This window comes from Epinephelus fuscoguttatus, linkage group LG20, assembly GCF_011397635.1.
Source record: "Epinephelus fuscoguttatus linkage group LG20, E.fuscoguttatus.final_Chr_v1".
Classification (NCBI taxonomy): domain Eukaryota; kingdom Metazoa; phylum Chordata; class Actinopteri; order Perciformes; family Serranidae; genus Epinephelus; species Epinephelus fuscoguttatus.
Window position 1 is genome coordinate 13912362 of NC_064771.1, and position 19168 is coordinate 13931529.

Sequence of the window (19168 nt, forward strand, 5' to 3'; positions counted from 1 at the left end):
GTGGTATGGAAAACATTATTATAACAATTCCAAGACACCTTCATTGGTTGAACTTTCATAATAATCTATGTTTTTATCCCCTCCTCCAGAAATCACTCCCTTCATCCAGCAGGACTCTCCCGTGTCTCTCACTAAGACCATCCCGGTCACAGCAAACATCTCCACCCTGCCAGTCAACACCGCCCTCTCCAGGCCACCTCCACAGGTCCAGGTGGCTCCCCCGGCCACCCTGAGCCCGGCCGTCGGCCCCAGCCTGCCCAGCCTCTCCTCCCTCGCCACAGACAATCAGCTCGAGGCCTTCCTGGAGGGCACGCTGGCCGAAACAGCGCCAGCATCAGACCCACGCACACGGGGCCTGATGGAGGAGCTGCAGGCCCAGCTGATGGAGCAGCAGCCCTACTCACCCATGGACACATCTGAGCTGTCCTTCTGTGATTCTTCCTCACCTTCCTCCCTCAACATGGGCCTGTCTGACCCAGGCCTGGACAATATGGAGTGGCTGGACCTCACCATGCCGCCAGGTCCGGCTGGGGCGCTCACGCCACTGGGGATCCCGACGGACTTCCTGGATACACAGGACCTGCAGCTTCACTGGGATTGACGGACGGATGGGTGGATGACAGAAAAAGAAAGCGTGGGGAGGTGGCAGAGCAGATGAGCCAGGAGTGGATGGATGAAAAGAAGAAGACTGACCACCACAGAGAGGTTGAGTTTAAAATATGAATGAGCACCATACCACTCTTACAGTACATCCATACCATCTGTAATATTCCCACTATTCTACAGTAAGAGATGCTGTACAGGCAGTGCACTGATTCAAGTTGAACTACAAGCAGGAGTTTGCACAGCTTTAAAAAGGCTGGCTGATCAGCCACAAAAACGTCATCACTAAGGTGATCGTGGTCACCCGTCGCATTAGTGATAAGGGATTTTAAACAGAATTTTACAGTGTCTGATGTCACGATTTTTAATGAACAAAGACGAGGAGACAGAGCCAAATGAATTCTGGTAGCATGGACTGTTTGTAAATACTCTTTAAACCACACTAAAACAGCGTCTCAGACAGCGTCTACACAGTATTGACGGTTGATATCACCCGTTTATTCCTACTGGAGGTTTGGCTGGTCGGCTTTCAGTGTGAACACTGCGCCTCAACAAAACATTTAAGAGAAGGCCTTTGTTCCGCCGAAGCATACTGTGCCATAGGAGGTTATAAAAGCTGGTTGTTAGAGCACAATAAACATGTCGCTCTAAATGACAGGTCGCTTACTACAGATGAAATCTAGCCGTAATAAAGAAATGAAAGGAGCTCTTAATAAAAATCCACACAATGCTAGTGCGTCATGTCAGTGCAGCCTCCGCTACTGACCACTCCACCTGGAAAAGCTTAGAACAAACCAGTCTGAGTCTGACGTGCTGGACAGTTGTATCTGTTTGTCCCCTATATAATTGAAGCCAGACGCACTCAGTCAGTCACTGAGCTAAAGGGATTCCTAACTGAGAGCCTCACACCGGTCCAGTCAACCACATACTGTACATTACGCATTTGCTGACTAATCTGATACGTCCTATCAGATGTGACTGTTTCTCTCTGATCTAACACGACCCCCGCGGTCAAGCTGACGAACCAATGACTCTAAAGAACAAAGACTCCAGTCGAACAACGACCTGCGTGAGAGCTATGCACATAAGAGGCGGAGAGATCCGACGCTGCGCCTCCTTCACCTCAGAACAAAGGAAATGTGAACTTTGCATATCCAAGGTGATTGTCAACGGGAAGTGATCGATATGATTGGGATCATGTGGCCAATCGCTCCAGAGATACTGCAGTTGTTGTCCAAGTATCTTGTTTTGAATGTAACTTTGAAAAATGGGACTTCACTCACAAAGTTGGCAGCTTTTTTTTTTTTCTTCTTCTGATCGTAAACTGAGATCAAACAGTGGAAAGGGAACAAACATCAGTTTATGAGACGTGCAGATGCACAGTAGAAGAGGTGTGAGCTGCACGTCCTATCAAGGAATTAAGATGTCTGAGCTTTATATTTAGCTGTCCTAGAGTATCCCTGCACTTTGTCTACGTGTGTTTGTGTGTCTATATGTGTGTGTCAAGGTGGGAAATTACTGCAACACTAGCCAGTAAACATGGAAGTTGCCTGTAGCTGATGAATTCTTCTTTCACAGCCTGTTTATCAAGTGACCAACCATCATTTGGAGGAATCAGAATATTCTAAAGTAATATTTGGCTGGTTAAAGAGTCTAACTCAGCTACTGCAGACAAAGTTAGTTTCCTCACCAAGTGTGTGTGTGTGTGTGTGAGAGGGAGAAGCAAGAAAGTATGTGTGTCTGTCTGGATTTGTCTTCCCGTCTTCTGCATGTCCACCTGTGTCTCTGTGTGCATGATTGTTTAATCTCTGGGCGGCTTCGAGCTCCTTCTCAGCCGTCGCCCCCAAGTTGTCTGAAGAAATTTGCAAATATCTATGAAATCAAATCATTCGCTATCCAGTCAACATATTCCGAACTCTTCAAAAGGCTTCTGATGACTGTTTACTGTTTTTATCCGTGTCGTTCAGTTGGTGTCCTACAGTCAAATAAACGCACAGACACCTTCGAGGTGTGATCCGCAGTGAAGAGGGCTTAGCTACTTTTTAAAGCCTCACAAAATCTAGATGTTTATTTTTACCGGATTGCATCAAATCCCCCGCGCTGTTTCTTTGAAATCTAAATATTGGGTAACTGATTTAGCGTCACCTTTTGGGATATTTTTTTGGGGTTGATGCAGTCTTACTGTACGGCACTTTGAAATAAGATTGCTTTTTTTAAACCATCTTTTTTTAGTTACTTTACATTCACAGTTCATTTTAACCACTTAAATCTGTCATTACGTCCATGGGCTTTAGAGGGCACTGCCTCTCTTCTGTTGGGGCTCATTTCCACTTCCAACTGTGGGCACTTCAGGGTCATTTCCAGCAGGAAACACATTTTAATTTTCAATTTTTCTTGCTTTTTAAATCTGTATTTTCTGCCTGTGTGATGCTGATTTGCTGTTCACCAGCAATAATTTGGTGGCCTGAACAAACTGACTGAGAGCCCTTTACGTCAACACTGTCTTGTCAGAGTGGTGCTCTTACTGCTGCAGTTACACATTGTATCATCAGATCAGGCCAAATCCTAACCATCTGAACACCTGAAAGAGTCTAGCCAAATACTGCACAAACCTGCCCCTGGGCTTTGTCGTATTTCAGTTACTTTCCTACAAACTTGTGTTAAACCACCTGTTCAGAGATGACCTCATCGTCTTGGTCCCTTGTGATACCTGCTTGCAGGTGTAGTTGTATTTCCTCTTTTTACCGCATTGCTGGGAGTGTTAGATCTTACATAGGATGAAGAGTAAGAATCACTAGCTGATTCATGTGTATCCTAGAAGACATGACAAGTTGATGGTGTTTTTATTTCCTTCAGTGTGTCAGCTTTAAGGCTGTCACATTTGATATTTTGTTGCCAAATAGGCAGTGGAACATATTCTCACATTTTGTTAATTTTCTCACGTTTTTTTGTATTTATCACTTCTTTTCTTTTTTTAGGGTGAAGATGAAAAGAAAAAAAAACATTTAATCTTGTTTTATGTAAAATCTGTAAAAGAGGATTTCATGTGTATATTTTCGGTTTGCAGAGTTGTTTTTTCCATTTTATTTTTCATATCAGACATACACAAACCTCTTGGCTTCACGTGTATGTGATTTACGCTCAATGTGACACCACTCAGCGTTGGCAGTCGCAGTTGCTGACTGGCCAGACAGGGACAGCTAAAAGCAATAAAGGCTGCTCTCCCTTGATATACTGTACTGTATGTCAGATCCTGCCTTGATTTTATTAATGTAAGAACCTTTACTACAGAGTAATACAGTTTATAAGTTCAAAGGCACTTAATATCTGAGTGGTTTGTTTGAATAACCCTCTTAATGTAGAGATATGTGGAGGCACCATCAGTCTGAAGAACCCCTAAAGGTTCCTGTCAGCTTCTTTACTTCCATAGTTGGGGTTAACAGGTGTATCGACTTCTGCTTGTCCTCATTCACCCGCACATTTATCATCATGTTAGCATTGTACATTATTGCGATGGAGAAGCTGAACTTAAGAAAGACAAGACAAGACATTTCATTCAAATCAGTGTATTTTGGGGACATTTACATCCGTCATCGTAGCCGAGTGTCCTCTCTGTCTCCACCACCCATGCCATGCCTCTTGTTGTTTGTATGCCATATGTTTTGCACATTGTGTACATATTTATATAGATGTAATGCATATTTTTCTACATGTGTAACATCCATGGGTTCTCTATTTTGTAAATACTCAAAAAGATGTATATAAGTACTGTATGCCTTTATGTGTCAATAAAATTTGGTGTACTGTGAACGCCTCTGCAGATGTTGATTACAGAATAAAGTACATTTTTATGTCTCCACGCCAGCAATAGACGCTGCTGGAGGCATTGTGTTTTGGGTCGTCCATCTGTCCATCCGCCCCATTCTTGTGAATGGGATATTTGTGAATGGGATTTTTTTTTTTTTTTTTTTTTTTTTTCAAATTTGGCACAAACATTTGCTTAGAGTGAAGGATAATTTCATTAACATTTGGTGTTCGAAGGTCACTGTGACCTTGCCACTGTCTCGTTTTGTAAATGCGATTTCTCAAGAAGGACTTGAAGAAATTTCCTCAAATATGGCACAAACGTCCACTTTAAGTCAGGATTAACTAAGTAGAATTTGGTGTTCAAAGGTCACTGTGACTTTATGTCTGTCTTATTTTGAGAATAAGATATCTCAAGAAGGCCTTGAAGAAATTTCCTCAAATAAGACACAAACGTCCACTTGGATTCAAGACTGAACTGATTTGAATTTAGTGGTCAAACGTCACTGTGACCTCACTGTTTTTGGCCATAACTCAAGAGCTCATCTGCTAATTATGACAAAATGTCACACAAAAATCTAACAGGTTGTAATGATGAAGTGATGTCATTTTATAGCCAAAAGGTCAATTTCACTGTGACATCACAATGTTTTGCAAAAACATTTTTATATGTCTCCGAAGAATGGGAGACATTTGGTCAGATACTGAATTGGTGAAACTAATCTTGGGTGTCCACCTTTAAACTGTGCTGACCGTATAGATCTTCTGTGCTGCCACATCCAAGCATTCATGTTTTCACACACCTGACTGGTTCACGGAGGCATAAAACCTGAGAGGCTGTAATTCGAGTTTTATATAATGTCACAAACAACATATGAAACAACTGGCAGGAGCACAGAAACAGAAGAATTGAGTAAGCACTACATTTGAAGTGTGTTGCAGCTTACAGTGTATCAAAACAGTTCTTTGTTGCGTTATAGGCCATGTTTGCATATCAACAGCGATTTGTTTCCACTTTCCTCTCAGATAACATATTCCCAGAGTTTTATTTCAATATACTTGACCAAGGAAACCAGACACAAAGTTCAGTAGACTGTTGACAAAGCATGATACTGTGTTATAATAAACAGGACTTGATCATTTTAAATGGAGGGATTAGTTTGGAGTAATTTGTATCTGAAACATTGACTACTGGAGATATTAATAAAGTGAGGAGTGTTTTGAATGGCAGTGTTTGCATTTGCGAACTCAGCTCAAATCCATGTTATGCAGATATTCTGGTAGGTAAAGTTTCACAGTGTGCAAGTCAAACATGCATTAAGAACAGTAGGTTTTCCTCAAGTTATCTGAGCCTTTGTGCCATTTGCACTGACAGCGTAGTCGACTCCAGGCACATTGCTGAGATCAGTTGTGGAGTCAAACAACTGAGTCCCAGACAGCTCCATGACCACAGGAGTTGGTCACTAAAGCACATAGGCCGTGGATCGTACTGTACAAAGCACAGTAGCTGTTTAAATAGCAGCCTTTAAGTCAAAACGGCTGTTGGATGTGAATGTTTTCCTGGCACCGGGGACACTGGTGGTGGACGTTCTTTGTACGCCTCATAAAGAAAGGGATTAAACAGCAGCCTGCAACACACCTGTGAAGGAAGGAAGAAAGAATAGGGATGTGAAAGATCAAAGTTCAAAGTACAAGTAAGTGTGTTTTACAAAATGTCCACCCACTTCGTTAAGACTACTTTTAACTCTGCAGTCTGTCAGGGTAAAAATTTCGACAGTAAATCAGGTCCAAACAGACGTACCCTGCCAAGGTGCACAGGCAGCAAATCATCCACGCAGCCTCGCCCACTTTGCTGCTGGTTTCTGTGAGGACGACCTCTTCACAGAATGGACACTTGGTGACCATTGGTGTCCAACCCAGACTGTCAACTAGCCCACGAGATAGACAGAGCACACTGTTACTGTCTCAAAAGATATTCAAATACAGACAAATGCATGACTGCTGGGGTGAAATCACGATCCTGCCCTCTGTTATACACCCCCAATAATCAGAAAGTATCAAATTGTCACTTCCAGTAATGTATTGATCATAATAAAGACTGGGCTGGAGCCTATCCCAGCTGACATCGGGCGAGAGGCAGGGTACACCCTGGACAAGTCGCCAGACTATCACAGGGCTGACACATAGAGACAAACAACCATTCACGCTCACATTCACACCTACGGACAATTTAGAGTTATCAATTAACCTAGTCCCCAATCTGCATGTCTTTGGACTGTGGGAGGAAGCCAGAGTGCCCGGAGAGAACCCACGCTGACACGGGGAGAACATGCAAACTCCACACAGAAGGGCTCCCACGCCCGGGATCGAACCGGCAACCCTCTTGTGGTGAGGCAAGAGTGCTAACCACCACACACGTCACGTAAAAATAAAAACATCATAGTAAAGCATGTCATGAAAAGTTGACTGAGAATGTCATACTATACCATGTCATAATTTTTTTTAAAAACATCATAGTATAGCATGTTGTGAAAAAAATAAAAAGTCAAACTTATGTCATGAAAAGTTGAAAAAAAGTCAAACTTTAGAATGCCACAAAAAATTGAATAAAAAAGTCATACAATAGTTTGTCATAACAATTTAATATAAATATTATAGTATGGGATGACATAAAGATAATATATAAAAACATCATAGTATAGGATGTCATGAAAAAAATACAAAATTCACTATAGTATGTCATAGAATGTAATATAAATTGTCATAGAATAGCATGTCATACAAAAAAATTAATAAAAAAGTCATACTAAAGTATGTCATAAAAAAATAAAAATGTCATAGAATAGCATGTCATGAAAAATGTGATAAAACAATGTCATAGTGGAGCATATCACAAACAAAGGTCAAAAGAACAGCAAAGTATAGCATGACATAAAAATATTATAGTATAGTATGACATAAGAATATTATAGTATAGTATGAAAAAATATAGTATAGTATGACATAAGAATATTATAGTATAGTATGAAAAAATATAGCGCAGCATGACATAAGAATATTATAGTATAGTAAGAAAAAATACAGCACAGCATGACATAAGAATATTATAGTATAGTATGAAAAAATATAGCACAGCATGACATAAGGATATTATAGTATAGTATGAAAAAATATAGCACAGCATGACATAAGAATATTATAGTATAGTATGAAAAAATACAGCACAGCATGACATAAGAATATTATAGTATAGTATGAAAAAATATAGCACAGCATGACATAAGAATATTAAAGTATAGTATGAAAAAATATAGCACAGCATGACATAAGAATATTATAGTATAGTATGAAAAAATACAGCACAGCATGACATAAGAATATTATAGTATAGTATGAAAAAATACAGCACAGCATGACATAAGAATATTATAGTATAGTATGAAAAAATATAGCACAGCATGACATAAAAATGTTATAGGATAGTATGACAAAAATATCACAGTATAGTGTGTCATAAAGACATAGTATAGAAGAGTATATACTATGACTTGATTTTCAATTTTGAAAAACATACTATAGTATGATGTTTTTATGCAATTTTTGACGACATACTATAGTATGACTTTTTTTGCAAATTTGAACGACATACTATACTATGATTTTTTTGCAATTTTGAATGTCATACTATATACTATGAAGTTTTTATGCAATTTTCAATGACATACTATAGTATGATGTTTTTATGCAATTTTTGACGACATACTATACTATGACTTTTTTTGCAAATTTGAACGACATACTATACTATGATTTTTTTTTGCAATTTTAAAGGACATACTATACTATGACTTTTTTTGCAAATTTGAACGACATACTATACAATGATTTTTTTTTTGCAGTTTTGAAGGACATACTATACTATGGCTTTTTGCAAATTTGAACGACATACTATACTATAATTTTTTTTTTTGCAGTTTTGAAGGACGTACTATACCATGAATTTTTTTGCAATTTTGAATGTCATACTATATACTATGACGTTTTTATGCAATTTTGAAGGATATACCATACCATGACTTTTTTTTTTGCAATTTTGAATGTCATACTATATACTATGAAGTTTTTATGCAATTTTGAAGGACATACTATAGTATGATGTTTTTATGCAATTTTGAAGGATATACTATACCATGACTTTTTTTTTTGCAATTTTGAATGTCATACTATATACTATGACGTTTTTATGCAATTTTAAATGACATACTATGGTATGATTTTTTTATGCAATTTTTGACGACATACTATACTGTGATTTTTTTTCTTGCAATTTTGAAGGACATATTATACTATGACTTTTTTTTGCAAATTTGAACGACATACTATACTATGATATTTTTTTGCAATTTTGAAGGACATACTATAGTATGATGTTTTTATGCAATTTTGAAGGACATACTATACTATGATGTTTTTATGCAATTTTGAAGGACATACTGTACTATCAGTTTTTTTGCAATTTCGAACGACATACTATGCTGTGAATTTTTTTGAAATTTTGAAGGACATACTACACTATGACCTTTTCTTGCAATTTTCAATGACATACTATACTATGATGCTTTTTGCAGATTTTAACAACATACTATACTATGATTTTTTTTCAGTTTTGAAGGACATACTGTACTATGACTTTTTTTTGCAATTTTGAATGACATACTATACTGTGACGTTTTTATGCAATTTTTAACAACACACTATAGTATGATGTTTTTATGCAATTTTGAAGGACATACTATACTATGACCTTTTTTTTGCAATTTTGAATGACATACTATACTATGACGTTTTTATGCAATTTTGAACGACATACTATACTATGACTTTTTTTGCAATTTTGAACGACATACTATATTGTGACGTTTTCATGCAATTTTGAACGACATACTATGCTGTGAATTTTTTTTGCAATTTTGAACGACATACTATACTAAGACCTTTTTTTTGCAATTTTGAATGACATACCATACTATGACGTTTTTATGCAATTTTGAACGACATACTATAGTATGATGTTTTCATGCAATTTTGAACGACATACTATGCTGTGAATTTTTTTTTGCAATTTTGAACGACATACTATACTAAGACCTTTTTTTTGCAATTTTGAAGGACATACTATACTATGACTTTTTTTTGCAATTTTGAACGACATACTGTACTATGACCTTTTTTTTGCAATTTTGAATGACATACTATATTGTGACGTTTTTATGCAATTTTTAACAACACACTATAGTATGATGTTTTTATGCAATTTTGAACGACATACTATACTATGATTTTTTTTTTGCAATTTTGAAGGACATACTATACTATGACCTTTTTTTGCAATTTTTAACAACACACTACTGTACTATGACTTTTTTTTTGCAATTTTGAATGACATACTATACTGTGATGTTTTTATGCAATTTTTAACAACACACTATAGTATGATGTTTTTATGCAATTTTGAAGGACATACTATACTATGATTTTTTTTTGCAATTTTGAACGACATACTATAGTATGATGTTTTCGTGCAATTTTGAAGGACATACTATACTATGATTTTTTTTGCAATTTTGAACGACATACTATACTATGACTTTTTTTCAATTTTGAAGGACATACTATACTATGACGTTTTTTGAAAATTTGAACGACATACTATACTATGATTTTTTTTGAATTTTGAAGGACATACTATACTATGATTTTTTTTTTGCAATTTTGAACGACATACTATACTATGACTTTTTTTCAATTTTGAACGACATACTATACTATGACGTTTTTTGCAAATTTGAACGACATACTATACTATGATTTTTTTTGAATTTTGAAGGACATGCTATACTATGACATTTTTTTGCAATTTTGAAGGACATACTATACTGACTTTTTTTTGCAAATTTGAATGACATACTGTACTATGATTTTTTTTGCAATTTTGAAGGACATGCTATACTATGACGTTTTTATGCAATTTTGAACAACATACTATAGTATGATGTTTTCATGCAATTTTGAAGGACATACTATACTATGATTTTTTTTTGCAATTTTGAAGGACATACTATACTATGACGTTTTTTGCAAATTTGAACGACATACTATACTATGATTTTTTTGCAATTTTGAAGGACATACTATACTATGACTTTTTTTGCAAATTTGAATGACATACTGTACTATGATTTTTTTTGCAATTTTGAAGGACATGCTATACTATGACTTTTTTTGCAATTTTGAAGGACATGCTATACTATGACGTTTTTATGCAATTTTGAACAACATACTATAGTATGATGTTTTCATGCAATTTTGAAGAACATAATATACTATGATTTTTTTTTGCAATTTTGAAGGACATACTATACTATGATTTTTTTTTTGCAATTTTGAAGGACATACTATACTATGATTTTTTTTGCAATTTTGAAGGACATACTATACTATGACGTTCTTATGCCATTTTTGACGACATACTATACTATGATTTTTTTTTGCAATTTTGAAGGACATACTATACTATGATTTTTTTTGCAATTTTGAAGGACATGCTATACTATGACGTTTTTTGCAATTTTGAAGGACATACTATACTATGACGTTTTTATGCAATTTTGAACAACATACTATAGTATGATGTTTTCATGCAATTTTGAAGGACATACTATACTATGACATTTTTTTGCAATTTTGAAGGACATACTATACTATGACTTTTTTTGCAAATTTGAATGACATACTGTACTATGATTTTTTTTGCAATTTTGAAGGACATACTATATACTATGACGTTTTTATGCAATTTTGAACAACATACTATAGTATGATGTTTTCATGCAATTTTGAAGGACATACTATACTATGATTTTTTTTTGCAATTTTGAAGGACATACTATACTATGATTTTTTTTGCAATTTTGAAGGACATGCTATACTATGATTTTTTTTGCAATTTTGAAGGACATACTATACTATGACGTTTTTTGCAAATTTGAACGACATACTATACTATGATTTTTTTTTAATTTTGAAGGACATACTATACTATGACTTTTTTTGCAATTTTGAAGGACATGCTATACTATGACGTTTTTATGCAATTTTGAACAACATACTATAGTATGATGTTTTCATGCAATTTTGAAGGACATACTATACTATGATTTTTTTTGCAATTTTGAAGGACATACTATACTATGATTTTTTTTTGCAATTTTGAAGGACATACTATACTATGATTTTTTTTGCAATTTTGAAGGACATACTATACTATGATTTTTTTTGCAATTTTGAAGGACATGCTATACTATGACGTTTTTATGCAATTTTGAACAACATACTATAGTATGATGTTTTCATGCAATTTTGAAGGACATACTATACTATGATTTTTTTTTGCAATTTTGAAGGACATACTATACTATGATTTTTTTTGCAATTTTGAAGGACATGCTATACTATGACGTTTTTATGCAATTTTGAACAACATACTATAGTATGATGTTTTCATGCAATTTTGAAGGACATACTATACTATGATTTTTTTTGCAATTTTGAAGGACATACTATACTATGATTTTTTTGCAATTTTGAAGGACATACTATACTATGACGTTTTTATGCAATTTTGAACAACATACTATAGTATGATGTTTTCATGCAATTTTGAAGGACATACTATACTATGATTTTTTTTTGCAATTTTGAAGGACATACTATACTATGATTTTTTTTTGCAATTTTGAAGGACATACTATACTATGACGTTTTTATGCAATTTTGAACAACATACTATAGTATGATGTTTTCATGCAATTTTGAACAACATACTATACTATGATTTTTTTTTGCAATTTTGAAGGACATACTATACTATGATTTTTTTTGCAATTTTGAAGGACATGCTATACTATGACGTTTTTTGCAATTTTGAAGGACATACTATAGTATGTTGTTTTAATTGAATTTTGAAGGAACTACTATACTATTAAATTTTTTTGCAATTTTGAAGGACATACTATACTATGATTTTTTTTTTTCAATTTTGAAGGACATACTATACTATGTGGTTTTTTTGCAATTTTGTATGACATGATATTCTATGTATTTTTTTTTCAATTTTGAACAACATACTATAGTATGATGTTTTCATGCAATTTTGAAGAACATAATATACTATGATTTTTTTTTTGCAATTTTGAAGGACATGCTATACTATGACGTTTTTATGCAATTTTGAACAACATACTATAGTATGATGTTTTCATGCAATTTTGAAGGACATACTATACTATGATTTTTTTTGCAATTTTGAAGGACATACTATACTATGATTTTTTTTTAATTTTGAAGGACATACTATACTATGACATTTTTTTGCAATTTTGAAGGACATACTATACTATGACGTTCTTATGCCATTTTTGACAACATACTATACTATGACTTTTTTTTGCAATTTTGAAGGACATACTATACTATGATTTTTTTTGCAATTTTTATCAACATACTATAGTATGATGTTTTTATGCAATTTTGAAGGACATACTGTACTATCAGTTTTTTTGCAGTTTTGAACGACATACTATACTAAGACCTTTTTTTTGCAATTTTGAAGGACATACTATACTATGATTTTTTTTGCAATTTTGAAGGACATACTATACTATGATTTTTTTTTGCAATTTTGAAGGACATACTATACTATGACATTTTTTTGCAATTTTGAAGGACATACTATACTATGATTTTTTTTGCAATTTTGAAGGACATACTATACTATGATTTTTTTTGCAATTTTGAAGGACATACTATACTATGATTTTTTTTGCAATTTTGAATGACATACTATACTATGACGTTTTTATGCAATTTTTAACAACATATTATAGTATGAGGTTTTTATGCAATTTTGAACGACATACTATAGTGTGATGTTTTTATGCAATTTTGAAAGACATACTATACTATAACTTTTTTTTAAAAAAATTTGAACAACATACTGTACTATGAATTTTTTTTTGCAATTTTGAAGGACATACTATACTATGACGTTTTTTGCAAATTTGAACGACATACTATACTATGATTTTTTTTTAATTTTGAAGGACATACTATACTATGACTTTTTTTGCAAATTTGAATGACATACTGTACTATGATTTTTTTTGCAATTTTGAAGGACATGCTATACTATGACGTTTTTATGCAATTTTGAACAACATACTATACTATGATTTTTTTTTTAATTTTGAAGGACATACTATACTATGACGTTCTTATGCCATTTTTGACAACATACTATACTATGACTTTTTTTCAGTTTTGAAGGACATACTATACTATGACATTTTTTTGCAATTTTGAAGGACATACTATACTATGACGTTTTTTGCAAATTTGAACGACATACTATTCTATGATTTTTTTTTAATTTTGAAGGACATAGTATACTGTGACATTTTTTGCAATTTTGAAGGACATACTATACTATGATTTTTTTTTAATTTTGAAGGACATACTATACTATGACATTTTTTTTGCAATTTTGAAGGACATACTATACTATGATTTTTTTTGCAATTTTGAAGGACATACTATACTATCATTTTTTTGCAATTTTGAAGGACATACTATACTATGACTTTTTTTTGCAAATTTGAATGACATGCTATACTATGACTTTTTTATGCAATTTTGAAGGACATACTATACTATGACTTTTTTATGCAATTTTGAACGACATACTATACTATGACTTTTTTATGCAATTTTGAAGGACATACTATACTATGACTTTTTTATGCAATTTTGAAGGACATGCTATACTATGACTTTTTTTGCAAATTTGAACGACATGCTATACTATGACTTTTTTTATGCAATTTTGAAGGACATACTATACTATGACTTTTTTTGCAAATTTGAACGACATGCTATACTATGACTTTTTTTATGCAATTTTGAAGGACATACTATACTATGACTTTTTTTTGCAAATTTGAACGACATGCTATACTATGACGTTTTTATGCAATTTTGAATGACATACTATATCACGACTTTTTTTGCAATTTTGAATGACATACTATACCACAATGTTTTTATGCCATTTTCAATGACATACTATACTATGACGTTTTTATGCAATTTTGAAGGACATACTATACTATGATGTTGTTATGTCATGCAGTAGGCATGGGAACTACTGGAACTTTGAGAGTGGTGCCAATCAGGTTATTACGGCCCTGCATGACTGATACTGTAATTAAGTATGTAGCTTACCTGGAACAACTGGGCCTGTTGGTGTTTCAGTCACAGGCCTAGCTTTTACTCTCTTCTCTGCTGTCCTGTCCTCCTGCTGGGGAGGTGGCAGAATGTAGATCCCCCCACGGGGTGTCTCAGTTTTATAAAGAGCGGGACCTGCATCCTGTTGACCTGATTTAAAACATGAGCAGTGTCATTATAGATGCATTAGAAACATCTTCATATAAAAAAGGTTGTTCTCACACAGTAAGCAGGGTTGCCATTACTGAGCTACTGACATGTTAAGTTACTTAAAGCTGCTTTAAAGTGATAGGACTCTTCAAGTAAGCTACATTTTACAGTGATGAAAAGTCATAATTTTAAACTCTAATATTCAGTGAAAAAAGTGAAGACATGCCTTCATTCGCTCTGAGCTTTGAGCGTTTTCCCTTTTTCTCCACCTCCTCCTTTTTAACCACCAGTTCCTCCAGTTCCCTCTGGATGGCCTCCAGCTCACACAGTCGATCACTGTCCTCACAGGTCACTGACGACACAGCATGGGAGAGCAAGTTTACATCGCTGAAACAGACCTATACCATGCTGTACCTGTTACCTCTTTTTAATCATCAGAATGTAGCCAAGAGGTGTTAGGCAAGTCAATATACAACTGAAAAATGAATAATACTTTTAGTTAACTAAAATGAAATAGCCTATGAATAATAAATACAAAGCGTTCATTTTACTCTTCTGTTTATCTGCCTTCCTTTGACTCAATATGTTTTTTTATCCCTGGTTTTTGTTTCTCTTAGGTCTTAGCTCACTTTTGATATTTTATTTTATGTTGTTGTGTGTGTGTGTGTGTGTGTGTGTGTGGCCAGGGGAGATTTTGGCACCTCTCCTCCTGCCTATTGTTGGGCCACTGAATAACAGACACACCAAAAGTACAAGGCAATTCATCAGCAATCTAGCAATGATTAAAAGAATTGTATTTTTTAAAAAAAATGTGGCACACAAAATGAGTGTCTTCTAATTTGTACTTTTTTTTCCATGTGAAGTGTTTCACACTCGTGATATAGAATGTTTTTAAATTAAATGTTTAAATGCAAAATGTATTATGTGTATGTAATTGGGAAGCACTTATTTGAGTAGACTGACTCACTTTCCTCCGTACTCTCGTCACCACTGTCCCCTGCCTTCTTCCCGAGGCGCTGCATCTTCAGCAGAAGGACACGTCTGTTGTGAAGCTGCTTTATGCGAAACTCGATGGCCTGCGCCGGGGGTCTGCTCCCTGGCTCAAAGGTCCACTGGTTGAATTCAGGCTGGGAATAAGATTCAGAGTAATGCTGCTCTTGTTCTTGGTCCAAACCGACGCCTGTGTTCAGCTCGATGCTCTGTGTCTGCCTGTAAGACAGAGGATGCACCTCACCCTGTGACATCCTGCTTTAAAGACCTGAAACAAGTTTTTTGAAGCAGTTTTAACCACGTCCCGAATCCTTAAACTCAGTGCAAACCAGGAACCAAAAAAAACAGCCCAAAAACACCTCCAAACCAGAATCCAAGTTCTTCCAGGTAAGGCTAGACTTCAAGGCTCTGTTTTTCATTTGCAGCACAGTCAAATAGAAATCTGGATGATGTCAAATGTTTCCAGCATTTCAGTCTTCTCTCAAAAATATTCTAGAAAAATAAATAAAAAGTTCCAAGGCCTTGTTAAACAGACTTATCCGAATGATATGTTCTCATCATCTGATCAGTCTTGGCTCATGACACTGAAAGTAGCTGTAACACAGACGTCACTGAATATGGTTCATACGGTTCCAGTGACCTAAACAAATTGCACAAACAGATGAGGTTGTAAAACATGCAAATGTTGTCAGCGTGGAACACATAGAGGACAATGGACAGTAGCTGGAGCTTCACAGGAAGACTGCAGCATAATACAGTATTTTTCACAGAGTGTGGGCATAATTTAGGGAAATAAAGTTCTGTAAGCAGGGTTTTTGTTTCATCTTCATGTCTGTGGCTCAAAATATAACACAATGTACAGTAGTGAAAGCTGACCTCAATGAAAGGGTCAGAGTTCAACTTCAAATTATTTATTGTATTTATTTAAGACATTTTAGGCAAGAGATTTTAGACAACTTGTGCTGCGGAGAGGGGTGAAAAGAAAGACGACATTAGACATATTGGCTACCTGGGTGATGTCAAATCAACAGCCAGCAGGAAATAAGTGATAAGAAGTTCACCAGATAATGCAACACGAAGAGGGAAGTAGACCAATGATATCACTGCCAGTAAAAGTGTAGCTATATTAATCAATAGCATAGGTCCCTGCAGTCTAGACAAACAGTCAGCACGCAGACAACACAAGTTAAAAGCCGATAATGGACTGAATGCCAAGGCATCAAACTAAATATGGGGCTACAGCCACACTGTGCAGCATACAGCGCCTTGCAAAAGTATTCACCCCCCTTTGCTTTTTAACTATTTTGTTAGATTCCAACCTGTAATTTAAATGTTTTTCATCTGAAAATTTCATGTGATGGATCTGCACAAAGTTATCTAAGTTGGTGAAGTGAAATGAGAAAAATATATATAAAAGAATAATTTAAAGAAATAAAAAAGTGAAAATTGGCATGTGCATATGTATTCACCCCCTTTGCTATGAAGCCCCTTAAAAAGCACTGGTGCAATCTATTACCTTCACAAGTCACAGAATTAGTTAAATGAAGTCCACCTGTGTTCAATCTAAGTGTCACATGATGTGTCAGTATAAACACACCTTTTCTGAGAGGCCCCAGTGGGCTGCAACTCCACTTAGCAAGAAGCATCACATCATGAAGACCAAGGAGCTCTCCAAACAAGTCAGGGACAAAGTTATAGAGAGATACAAGTCAGGACTGGGTTATAAAAAATCTACATCTTTGATGATCCCCCGGAGCACCATCAAATCCATAATCACCAAATGGAAACAACACGGGACCACAACAAACCTGCCAAGACAGGGCCGACCACCAAAACTCACAGACCGGGCAAAGAGGGCATTGATTAGAGAGGCAACAGAGAGACCAAAGGTAACCCTGAAGGAGCTGCAGAGTTCCACAGCAAACACTGGTGTGTCTGTCCATAGAACCACAATAAGCCGTACACTCCATAGAGCTGGACTTTATGGAAGAGTGGCCAGAAAAAAGCCTTTACTTAGTGTTAAAAACAAGAAAGCACGTTTTGAGTTTGCCAAAAAGCATGTGGCCGACCCCCTAAATGTATGGCGGAAGGTGATCTGGTCAGATGAGATTAAAATTGAACTTTTTGGCCACAAAGGGAAATGCTATGTCTGGCGGCAACCCAACACATCCCATCACCCCAAGAACACTGTCCCCACAGTGAAACATGGTGGTGGCAGCATCATGCTGTGGGGATGTTTTGCAGCAGCAGGGACTGGGAAACTGGTCTGCATAGAGGAAAGATGGATGGTGCTAAATACAGGGACATTCTGGAGCAAAACCTGTTTCAGTCTGCCTGTGATTTGCGACTGGGACGGAGGTTCACCTTCCAGCAGGACAATGACCCGAAGCATACTGCTAAAGCTACGCTTGAATGGTTTAAGGAGAAGAAGTTAAATGTGTTAGAATGGCCCAATCAAAGCCCGGACCTCAATCCAATTGAAAATCTTTGGTTTGACTTGAAGACTGCCGTTCACAAGCGGAAACCATCCAATTTGGGGGAGCTGGAGAAGTTTTGCCATGAAGAATGGGCAAAAATCCCAGTTGCAAGATGTGGCAAGCTCATAGAGACTTATGAAAAGAGACTTGCAGCTGTAATTGCTGCAAAAGGTGGCTCTACAAAGTACTGACTTCAGGGGGGTGAATAATTATGCACACTGAAGTTCTTTGTTTTTGGGCCTTTTTGTTGTTTGCTTCACAATAAAAAAGTTTTTTCACATCTTCAAAGTTGTTGGCATGTTCTGTACATGAAATGATGCAAATGCTCAAACAATACATTTTAATTCCAGGTTGTGAGGTTTTAAAACATGAAAAATTCCTAGGGGGGTGAATACTTTTGCAAGGAGCTGTACATGAAACAAGGATCACTGCCTTACCGAAACATTCTTAAAGGTCGAATGTGTAGGTTTTAGGGGGATTTATTGGCAGAAATGAAATATAATACAATAAGTATGTTTTTTTTTTTTTAAGTGTATAAACCAACACATTCTCACTCTGACCTCATCACAAATTGACATGCTTGGGTGTGTATACACTTCCGTTTTCACACACTACGTCAGCGCAACATCGCAAATTGACTTTGTTTTTCCCTTCGACAACAAACACATATGGTTGGGTTTAGGAAAAAAGAACAGGGTTTGGCTTTAAAATCTTACAGGACACGAACACCACTCTCTTGGGTGAAAGTCGGTGTTTGTTGGACCCCTCCACCACCCATCCACCGTGTGTCATGCCAACTTTAA

At 35.7% G+C, this 19168-nt stretch overlaps 2 protein-coding genes across 3 annotated transcripts in view; one reads left to right on the forward strand and one right to left on the reverse strand.

Moving 5' to 3' along the window:
* The window catches only part of mrtfba (myocardin related transcription factor Ba), a 30215-nt gene extending 25802 nt beyond the window's left edge, over positions 1–4413 (forward strand). For both annotated transcript variants that reach the window (XM_049562546.1, XM_049562547.1), the window contains one exon: positions 90–4413. In XM_049562546.1, the coding sequence (XP_049418503.1) occupies positions 90–601 (512 nt within the window). In that variant the 3' untranslated portion in view covers positions 602–4413. The remainder of the gene's footprint in view (positions 1–89) is intronic.
* Positions 4414–4543: 130 nt separating this feature from the next.
* On the reverse strand, positions 4544–16457 carry LOC125880262 (uncharacterized). Its single transcript, XM_049562557.1, has 5 exons — positions 15866–16457; positions 15125–15250; positions 14746–14898; positions 6209–6335; positions 4544–6046 (listed from the first exon to the last, which is right to left on the reverse strand). The coding sequence occupies exons 1-5, from the start codon at positions 16140–16142 to the stop codon at positions 5938–5940; spliced, it is 792 nt and encodes a 263-aa protein (XP_049418514.1). The 5' UTR covers positions 16143–16457; the 3' UTR covers positions 4544–5937.
* Positions 16458–19168: the final 2711 nt, after the last annotated feature.

Bases quoted from the DNA above. Each gene is read 5' to 3' on its own strand.
- LOC125880262 (XM_049562557.1), bottom strand. From the start codon at position 16,142: ATGTCACAGGGTGAGGTGCATCCTCTGTCTTACAGGCAGACACAGAGC. The intron at 14,899-15,124 runs GCATGTCTTCAC...GTTTTAAATCAG, and splicing joins AAAGCTCAGAGCGAATGAAG to GTCAACAGGATGCAGGTCCC. The intron at 6,047-6,208 runs GTACGTCTGTTT...CTTCCTTCACAG, and splicing joins TGCCTGTGCACCTTGGCAGG to GTGTGTTGCAGGCTGCTGTT.